The following is a 10,439-nucleotide window of genomic DNA, read 5'->3' as shown; positions in this document are numbered from 1 at the left end:
CGGATACGTGTATATTTTGAATGGTGGGCAGTAAGCTGGTGCAGTTGCAAGCAAAGCGTCGTGGCGGGATCTACATGTGAAGCGGAGTACATGGCAGCCTCGGAGGCAGCACATGAAGCAATATGGGTGAAGGAGTTCATCACCGACCTAGGAGTCATACCCAATGCGTCGGGGCCAATCAAACTCTTTTGTGACAACACTGGAGCTATTGCACTTGCCAAGGAGCCCAGGTTTCACAAGAAGACAAGGCACATCAAGCGTCGCTTCAACTCCATTCGTGAAAATGTTCAAGATGGAGACATAGATATTTGTAAAGTACATACGGACCTGAATGTAGCAGATCCGTTGACTAAACCTCTCCCTAGAGCAAAACATGATCAACACCAGAATTCCATGGGTGTTCGATTCATCACAATGTAACTAGATTATTGACTCTAGTGCAAGTGGGAGACTGTTGGAAATATGCCCTTAGAGGCAATAATAAAAGCATTATTATTATATTTCCTTGTTCATGATAATTGTCTTTATTCATGCTATAATTGTGTTATCCGGAAATCGTAATACATGTGTGAATAACAGACACCAATATGTCCCTAGTGAGCTCTAGTTGACTAGCTCGTTGATCAACAGATAGTCATGGTTTCCTGACTATGGACATTGGAAATTGATAACGAGATCACATCATTAGGAGAATGATGTGATGGACAAGACCCAATCCTAAACATAGCACAAGATCGTATAGTTCGTTTGCTAGAGTTTTCCAATGTCAAGTATCTTTTCCTTAGACCATGAGATCGTGTAACTCCCGGATACCGTAGGAGTGCTTTGGGTATGTACCAAACGTCACAACGTAACTGGGTGACTATAAAGGTAGACTACGGGTATCTCCGAAAGTGTCTGTTGGGTTGACATGGATCAAGACTGGGATTTGTCACTCCGTATGACGGAGAGGTATCACTGGGCCCACTCGGTAATGCATCATCATAATGAGCTCAAAGTGACCAAGTGTCTGGTCACGGGATCATGCATTACGGTACGAGTAAAGTGACTTGCCGGTAACGAGATTGAACGAGGTATTGGGATACCGACGATCGAATCTCGGGCAAGTAACATTATCGATTGACAAAGGGAATTGCATACGGGGTTGATTGAATCCTCGACATCGTGGTTCATCCGATGAGATCATCGTGGAGCATGTGGGAGCCAACATGGGTATCCAGATCCCGCTGTTGGTTATTGACCGGAGAGCGTCTTCGTCATGTCTACATGTCTCCGAAACCCGTAGGGTCTACACACTTAAGGTTTCGGTGACGCCTAGGGTTGTAGATATGTATATTGCAGTAACCGAATGTTGTTCGGAGTCCCGGATGAGATCTCGGACATCACGAGGAGTTCCGGAATGGTCTGGAGGTAAAGAATATACATAGGAAGTGCTATTTCGGCCATCGGGACAAGTTTCGGGGTCACCGGTATTGTACCGGGACCACCGGAAGGGTCCCGGGGGGTCCACCGGGTGGGGCCACCTATCCCGGGGGGCCCCATGGGCTGAAGTGGGAGGGAACCCAGCCCATAGTGGGCTGGGGCGCCACCCCCCCAAGGGCCCATGAGGCTAGGGTTGGGGGAAACCCTAGAGGGGGCGCCCCTTGCTTGGGGGGCAAGCCCCCCCACCCTAGGCCGCCCCCCCCATGGCACCACTATATATAGTGAGGGAGAGGAGGGACTTCATACACCAGCCCCTGGCGCCTCCCTCTCCCCCCGTTACGTCTCCCTTCCTCGTAGTATAGGCGAAGCCCTGCTACTGTGACGCCCTGCATCCACCACCACGCCGTCGTGCTGCTGGATCTTCGTCAACCTCTCCTTCCCCTTGCTGGATCAAGAAGGAGGAGATGTCTCCCGTCCCGTACGTGTGTTGAACGCGGAGGTGCCGTCCGTTCGGCGCTTGGTCATCGGTGATTTGGATCACGTCGTGTTCGACTACATCATCACCGTTCTTTTGAACGCTTCCGTGCGCGATCTACAAAGGTATGTAGATACATCCAATGACTCGTTGCTAGATGAACTCCTAGATGATCTTGGTGAAACGAGTAGGAAAATTTTTGTTTTCTTCAACGTTCCCCAACAGAGCCGAGGCACATTTTCCATGACATTTTGATCTTTGATTTAAATCATGGTGTATTTGAATTGGATTAATTAACAGCTCCAAAAAATTTCTAACCTTAATTGTTTGGCTCTGGAATAATTCAATTAGCTTTCACAAAAAATTTCAGCATTATGATTTACTACCTAAATTAAATCATAAAAGAAAACAGAAAAATACGCAAGAGAACCCCCGAATGAGCCTAATTGGATGCAGTTGGCCCATTAGTGTAGCCTGCACTTGGCTCTACGCTCTGAATTTGGCCCAAGAGCAACCTTTTTTGACAGAAAGGCAGAGCAGAGAGCTGCATTTCATTGATCAAAAGTTTCTGAATTCCTAATTTCTTCTTTTTTTCAACATATTTAAATGTTGGTCACTTCTTCTCTTTTTTTTCAACATTTAAACAACTTTGACCAACATTTAAACTAGGTGAATTTCTCATACAATTTCAAGATTACAAATTCCTCCCTAGTTCATGCCTTTCCATACATTTTCAACATTACAATCAGTGCGATTACCATACCTACAAATGCACAAAAGTATTTGCAAATGGGTATTGGTAGTGCTTGATCTTCAAGCTTACTAACCTTCTTCTTCAACATCCTAAGCTCAACAGCTAGCTCTCTGTCAGTGCGTGCTTCGCCCTCCATCTCTTCTTCCGGAGCTCGTGGTGCGGCCACTGCCGTTGGTGGCAGCATGCGCAACCATTCTTCATGCTCTTCTTGCAGTTCATTCATCAGAGTCTTGGCCAGAGCATCGACCCAAAGAAAGAAGCATGTCATCTGCATGAACACCAAACAGATCAACCCATTGCTCAAAGATCCCGACCACGAAAATGGTGCAATTGCCCCGATTCTTACCCCATTCTCGCTCCACACGTAGAACGGACGATTCTGGTTCCTCGGTGTCTGAGAAACCCTCCGATCAACGCCCGCCCTGCACCGCGGACAGACGAACACAGGCATGTCCACACGCGCCCGGCTCTGCATCCGCGAGGTGGCGCGGGAGCTTAAGGAAGACATGGAGCTCGGAGCCGAAGGGGATCTCAACGCCGCCGCGCCCTCCACAACTAGCTTCCCACCGCCGTGCTCTCTCTCTCGCCGTGGTCACCGGCGTGCTCTCTGTCGCCGTGGTCACCGCCGCTGTCGCCCGCTTATATAGCACACCCGCCAACGGCTCTCTGCTCAACGGCTCTCTGCTGGGTCCCACAAGCCACGCGTGCAATGGTCTGAATAAAATTGGTCGTCTCTGCCGCCTGGTCCCACCTGTAAGGGCCGAGTCAAAAGGTTGACCTAACGGAGACGGCAGAGTTCACGGAACAAGTCGGTGCGCACGGACTAGGGGCAAAACTGAGCACAATTCGCATCTGAGGGCAAAACTAAGTACATGGACACCACTGAGGGCAAAAGAATAATCAACCCTAGACTTAACCGTAATGAAAACTAGAGTGACCTAAGACTACATAGACAACCCTGACCCGGGTCTCCCTCCCCTCATGGGTACCAAAAGGCACCCGAAGGCGAGGGGAACCGGTGACGGCAGATCCCTTAGGCGGAGACCCTACCCTTTTTTCTTGGGAGAGGAGGTGGTGGATGCTGTGTGTTTCGTGGAGTCGACCTCGCATAGAACCTTAGTGGTTCACCGTGAACAATACACGATGACAGCCCGAACCCCAAGTAAAACACAATGCAAGTAATATGGACTCGACTGCTGGCAACAAGAAACAGAGAATCAGACAAATCTGCCATAGTTGTTCTCATTTTGAAATTTACATATTTCACCAGCCAAAGAAAAATTCAAACTCAGAAATGCAGTTTCGAGATTTGTGTCGTTTGCGTGAAGTTTTATCTGAACCGGAATTTTTCTCGTGTTCTAGTTATCTGCCATTAAAAAATGTTGGCTGAAAACAGGAGCAAATCTAGATACATTCGCATATAGCAAGATTCAACTATAAGCACCACAAATCCAAGTTCGTCTCCAATACAAACTTGTTACAGTGAGTTGCCGGAAATTCGGCTAGTCAACCAACCAAGAAAATAAACACACCCACACACATAGCACCTCTTCCATCTTGTCCAGCCCGCGACGGATCCTTTGATCAGCACCGCCACGCTGATGCGCCGATGATGGCACGATCCTGCCAGCCGAGGAGGAGGCACCCTTTTTCCTCGTTGAGCCGGTACCCGTCACCAGCGCCGTAAAGTCCTAGGAGGACCTGGCTCTGGCCGACGGCCGCTGGGCTTAGCGGCACGGCCTCAAATCCACGGTCCTCCATGATGCGGCGCCACCGGTCTAGCCGCTCGTGTCGTGCCACCCGCTCAGCGCCCTCGCACGCCACCACATTGCGGATCTCAGGAGCCAAGAGGCATTGCTCGACCTTCATCCGTGGCGCTGAGTCTGCCGGAAATGTCGCGTCCAGCGAGTCGAAGATGGCCGAGTAGTAGTGCAGTGCCTCCAGGAACCTGTATACAAATTCAGCAATGAACTTTGTCCCCCTTTTTTAGAATGGATGATTTTTTTTTTGAATTAACACCACATTAGTTATGGCCACCAAATTTTGTCCCCCTTCAAATTTAACATTGCTATCAAATAAGATTCATCTATGCACTGTTGGTCTGTCACATGTTTCTCACCGATTACTTAACACAGTAATAACAAACACCACATTAGTTAAGTGCAAAAATCATATGATGGGTTATCCTCTTCTTGAAAAAAAAAATAAGAGCAAAAGAAATTTGAAAACAAGGATGAGTTTAATTTGGCGCGTACGTACCTGCCCAAGAAGTATGGGCCGTTATGGCCAGCTTCCTGCTCCACGAGCGTCATGATCTTGGGAGCCTGGTCACGGATCATAGACAGCAGCGGGCCGAGGTGAGCGCCGGGGACGCGGTGCATGCGGTTCACCGCGTTCACGGCCAGCGCCTCCCCGACGCGGCGCTGCAGAGCGGCAGGGCGCAGCCTCTCCAGCTTGTCGGCCACGGCGGCATGGAACTCGAACGGCACACGCAGCGACGCGGCGAGGGAGGCAAGGTGCCGCCCCGTCTCCCTTACAGCCGTGGCCGGGTGGCCCACCCCCGTCAGCCTTAGCGTCGGCGGGCCACCCGGCCGCGCCGCGAGCGCCTGGAGGAAAGCCGGCCACTGGTAGCCCTGGAGGATGTCGAGGTCGACGACGTGGACGCGGTCCTCGCCGTGGAAGGCCTCGAAAATGGCCTGGTTGGCCGTGAAGTGGGCGAACTTGATGTAAGGGCATGCCTGGTAGAGGATCTGGTAAATCTTTAGGGTATCGGGCGACGGCGGGAAGGGGTAAGGAGCGCCCGCACCGCGCGGGGAGATGGCGGTGCCGGAGGAGACCGAGAGGCGAGTGGCGAGCGCGTCGGCGAAGTAGGAGGCGACGCGCTGCATGGAGTCGCCGAGCGGCGAGGCGACGCGGCGGAGGAGGTGGAGGTGGCGGAGGGCGGAGGGCTGGTCGCCCTTGGACACGAAGTCGGCGCACGCCAGCAACAGGTGCACCAGCTGAAGACCGCTGTCCTGCTCCTGCATGCATGGAATTTGAATTGTCAGTAGCGATTACTGATTATTCCGGATTTGTTCGGCCAAAAAAGAACAATTGATTTGTAGCTGCATGAAGCCATGAACTCAAATCATTCATACGGGCGTCACGTATGTGTACTCTCTATGTGAAACATGCTTTGTTCATATTTAGTAGGCAGAAGACGTAGAACTTAATTATAATTCTTGAAAAGATCTTCAATATTTGTTGGAAATGCCGAATTACCAATTTTCATCTGGAGTAATATTTGACTTGCTGATTCTTGCTCTTTAAAATCTTGCGAGTGGAATCAATACAATATACTGAAAATGAGAAACTATGCACATTCTCAATGCATAATTTTTCAATAAAATGTGAGTTTTTCATTAAAATCCATATTTTACGAAATAATAAAGCTGAATCCTAGGTCATGACCACAACCTTCTTTCCTCCTCTGCAATTACTCTCTTTCATGCGCCTCTTTCTCGCGCTACCTTTTTTAGATAGAGGTTTAACGTCCGTCCTTAAAAATTAGGCCCTTAAGTTCATGGACTAGGGTTCAACAAGGAACAAAAATGGACAGCGGCGCATCGCGGAGGTTCTGCAAACAAACAGATGAAGGAGATACAAATCTCTCTTTCTCTCTCTCTCCCCCCCTCTCTCTCTCTCACACACACACATACAAACACACACACTCTCTCTCTCTCTCTCTCTCTCTCTCTCTTGCCCCCTCCCTCTCCCCCTCTCCCCTCAAATTCACCGTCGCCGACTTTGTCTGAGTCAAGTCAAGAGCTCAGGAGTTTGTTGAACCACAATTTAGCATTTCCTCGAAGCCTGATAGGCTGCTACTAACTACCCATCGGATGCCTTGTGTGACCTCGCTGAAATCGGCCATCACGAATGGTTTTCCCAAGGTGAGCCATTCAACTCCCCCTTCATCTGCCTCTTCCCCTTCCCCTTCTCCGTCTTACTCCCCCTTCTGCCCTTTCATCTTCTTCCACTCGGCTTGCCGCCCATTTCCCTCGTATCAGACAGTAAGAAAGGTTTGGCTTTCTAAGACTTGATTTTAGGTGTCCATGAACATATTACGCCCTCAATTGCTCTTTGTTGGCACGTTAGTTTGTGTGTGTGCATCGGATTTTACGCTGTGTGCATTCTAACTATGCAAAATGTCGAGTGTGTGCGTATTGTGTTTGTCTGGATCCCTCGATGCGGCATTTGATTCAATATAAAGGGCCTTTTTTAAAAAGCATTAAATATGGCATACTTTTGGCAAGTTGGGTTAAAACAGCGGTCTCAATCTGACTTGGCTATAATCTACTACCACACCACCCCCACGTACGGAATGCATGGACTGCGACCATTTGGCCAATTGTGACAGCCTGCGTACCAAATTCAAAGACTACCAAAGAAGATGGAGTAAAAAAACAGTGCATAACCGCAACCTAAATCCTCAAGTCTACGTAAACAGTCTGTGTAACTTGATGCATGGTTGCCATCGCATGAACATAAAAATAAAAATAAAAATTGATGCATGGCTGTTACTCTTAGTTACCTGCTCAGCCTGATCTGACTGTATTACTGACCCCAGCATGCTGTGCAAGGAGGAAGAATCTGCCCACTGGTCAGGCTTTGCCATTTGGTGCTGCAACGGCAAGCCATCTGCAGCTCCGAACTGGCTGGCGTAGTAGAGGTGATCGGGCTGCAAACCTCCCACCTGAATCCCTCTGCCGACCGCCGCCTCGTCCCTGGTTCCGTACACCGGCTCCGGCATCGCCAGGCACTCGGAGAGCGTCGGCAGCTGCGTGGCACTGGTGCCGGCAGAGGAGGAGCCGCCGGCATCCTTCTCCGGCGGCAGCTGGTACGCCAGGTACCCTTCCTCCAGGAAGGAGGAGTTCAGGGATGGCAGAGCAAGGTTCTCGCTGTTGTTAACGTAGGACGAGGAGCAGGAGAGGTTGCTCTTGCTGCTGTTGCTGTGGGCGTTGTTGACGAATCCCTTGTGGAGCGGGCTCTGCGACGACTTACCCTTGCCATAGCCGGCGAGATTGCTGGGGCTCCCCGTGTCCATGCCGTGCAGGGTGCCATGCATGTAGCTCTGTTGGCTGGTGCTGTTGTTGTAGAGGCTGGAGAAGGTTCTCCTCGGGGAGGCGACCATCTCTCTCTTTGGGGAGGACACCATGTAGTCCCGCTTGGGTGAAGACATCATGTAGTCCCGCTTGGGAGAAGACACCATGTAGTCCCTCTTGGGAGAAGACGCCATGAAGTCCCTCAGAGGGCTGAAGTCCCTCCTTGGGGAGGACATCAAGAAGTCAGCGCCCGAGGCGGCGCCAGCGCCGATCTGGTCGGCGAAGAGCGACTCCCACATGGCGAGGTCAGGCGACTGGATCTCGCCGTCGATGTCTCCATCGAACCTCAGCGCTTGCAGGCCCGCTAGGGCGTCGATGGCGTCGGGGTCCGCGGAGGAAGCGACGATGTTCGACTCCGAGAAGGAGGCGGTGGGTGATGTCGGCGCTGCTGGCTGGTGCTGTAGCTGCTTCGTGCCGGAGCTCATGTCAACAGCGCAGTTCAGCGTCCCCATGCGTGAACACATGAGATATCGTGTCCCAACTACACCGGCAACGATGCATCTAACACCATCAACTACTCGACCAAATCGTTGTTGAAGCTAGCTAGCTTTGGGTTTCAATCTCAGAGATGTTTCATTTGGTCCAGCTTCCCTGATAGGTCTTGAAATATGGGAGCTAGCTAAGCAGCAGAAGCGTGTGCCCTGAAATATGGGTCGACGAGCTTGGAGCCATCATGTTGGCATGTACGCACATGCACATCACGTAGAGACAAAGGCGGTGTTTTGGTTGGTTGGTCGGGAAGAAAAATTGGTTTTGCTACATTCCTTCTGTACTCTTTTGTTGTTGGCTATGGCTTATTGGTGAAGGTTACCTGCCAGCAAAACGATAAACAGGTCTCACAAGAGGGCAGGTCCTCCAAAGTGAAGGAGACAATTGAGCCGCCTAGGAGGAAACGCAAGGCAGCTTTGATAAAGAAATCTGGAGACAGATGCCTAATGCTCCAACTTATGCTCCAGACAATAGAGTCGCCTAGGAGGAAACGCTAAGGCAGCTTCCATAAAGAAATCTGGAAATCTCGAGAGAGAAACCTTTATACTCCAGCCAGATATATATTCCAACAGTCTAGGCAACGGCTGGGACGAACGTGCGATCGGCTGAGAGAAAGATGTTAAAGAGCGTGGCTGTTTTACTAGCCTGGGCAATCAGCTGGGATGGGGGTAACAAATGGTCTTTTGATAACAAGGCTAGCTCGATTGATCGTATCTTTGATAAAATCAAGTGTGATGCACACAGCTGGTCTGAAGCTGGCGCTAAATGCCTGGAATTGCGTTCTTCTAGGGTTTTATGGTAATGATAAATCCCGAGATAAATACACCACAAGTCATAGAACTTGCACGCGGCGGTCAGTTTAGTGCACAAACTTGTAAGATACATGTTTCTGGTCATCAAACTTGTCATTCCGTTCATATACAGTGCTTTCTACTGTATTCAGCTATATAATGTACACGCATGGCGTGCCAACCTGACAGGAGCCCACTGTCAGTGGTGGGTAATCCGCGTGCACTATTTTTTTCTTCAGACAGCACCCCTGCATTTTATTTATTTACACACAAAAATCCGCAAAAAATTATGAATAATGTTGGACCGGCACTCACATTCGAACACAAGACCTGGTACGTTGGCCTCGCTTAGATAGCCACTTGAACTCGTAACTGTTGACATTTGTAGAGCACAATTACCTTTATATAACACAGGCCGTACGAGTTAAAATAGAAATCAAAACGAGAAAAGGGGAAGGCACCGGTTCAAACCTATGACCGCATAAGCTCGCCCCATGTGCGAGCACCAACCATCCGGCCACAATGGGTTTAAAAAAAATCATCAGCCACAATGACATTTAAATAGATAAACATAATTTGTCTTATGTATTCTTGTTTCTTTTTTACATTTTCAGAAAATTACTTATATTCTAGATAAACATTTTGGACAAATGAACTAGATTTTTGTTTGAATTTGTGTAATCTTAAATTTTAAAATCTAGACAAAACCAAATATAGCACAGAATAAGTGTACGTAATTTTATTTTTGGACAAAATCAACTAAATTTTTGTACGAATTCGAATAATTTCACAGAAAAATGTAGATAAAAAATGTAGTGCAGAATGAATGTACGTAAATTCTTCTGGACAAATAAATGAAATTTTTGTTTGAATTCAAATATTTTAAATTCGAAAATCTAGATAAAAGAAATTACAGGTCAGCATAAATGTACGCAATTCTTTTTGGACAACTGAACTATTTTTCTGATTGAATTTAAATAATCTAGATAAAAGAAACTACAGTTCATAAGGAATATAAGTCAATTTCTTTCGGACAAATCAACATAATTTATTATAAATTCGAAAATCTAGATAATAATTATATGCAAAAAAGTACATAATTTTTTTGGACAAATCAACTAAATTTTTGTTTGAATTCAAATAATTTAAAATTTTAAAATATGGATAAAAGGTAATATAGTGCACAATGAATGTACACATTTTTTGGGGATAAATCAACAATATTTTGTTTGAAATCCAATAATTTGAAATTCTAAATTCTAGAGAAAAGGAAATATGGGTCACAATGAATGTAAGTATTTTTTTCAGACAAATCAACTTTTTTTTTGAATTTTAATAATCTATATAAAAGAAATATAGTTCATAGT

The 10,439-nt window shown here is 47.8% G+C and overlaps 1 protein-coding gene across 1 annotated transcript; it reads right to left on the bottom strand.

The window, feature by feature from the left end:
* Nucleotides 1–4,235: 4,235 nt before the first annotated feature.
* On the bottom strand, nucleotides 4,236–8,244 carry LOC125534888 (GRAS family protein RAM1-like). The gene is made up of 3 exons (XM_048697944.1): nucleotides 7,222–8,244; nucleotides 4,911–5,671; nucleotides 4,236–4,599 (listed from the first exon to the last, which is right to left on the bottom strand). The coding sequence occupies exons 1-3, from the start codon at nucleotides 8,242–8,244 to the stop codon at nucleotides 4,236–4,238; spliced, it is 2,148 nt and encodes a 715-aa protein (XP_048553901.1).
* Nucleotides 8,245–10,439: the final 2,195 nt, after the last annotated feature.

This window comes from Triticum urartu, chromosome 2, assembly GCF_003073215.2.
Source record: "Triticum urartu cultivar G1812 chromosome 2, Tu2.1, whole genome shotgun sequence".
NCBI classification, from domain to species: Eukaryota; Viridiplantae; Streptophyta; class Magnoliopsida; order Poales; family Poaceae; genus Triticum; species Triticum urartu.
Note: the sequence above shows the minus strand (reverse complement) of the source record. Positions and strands in the feature narration are given on the sequence as shown.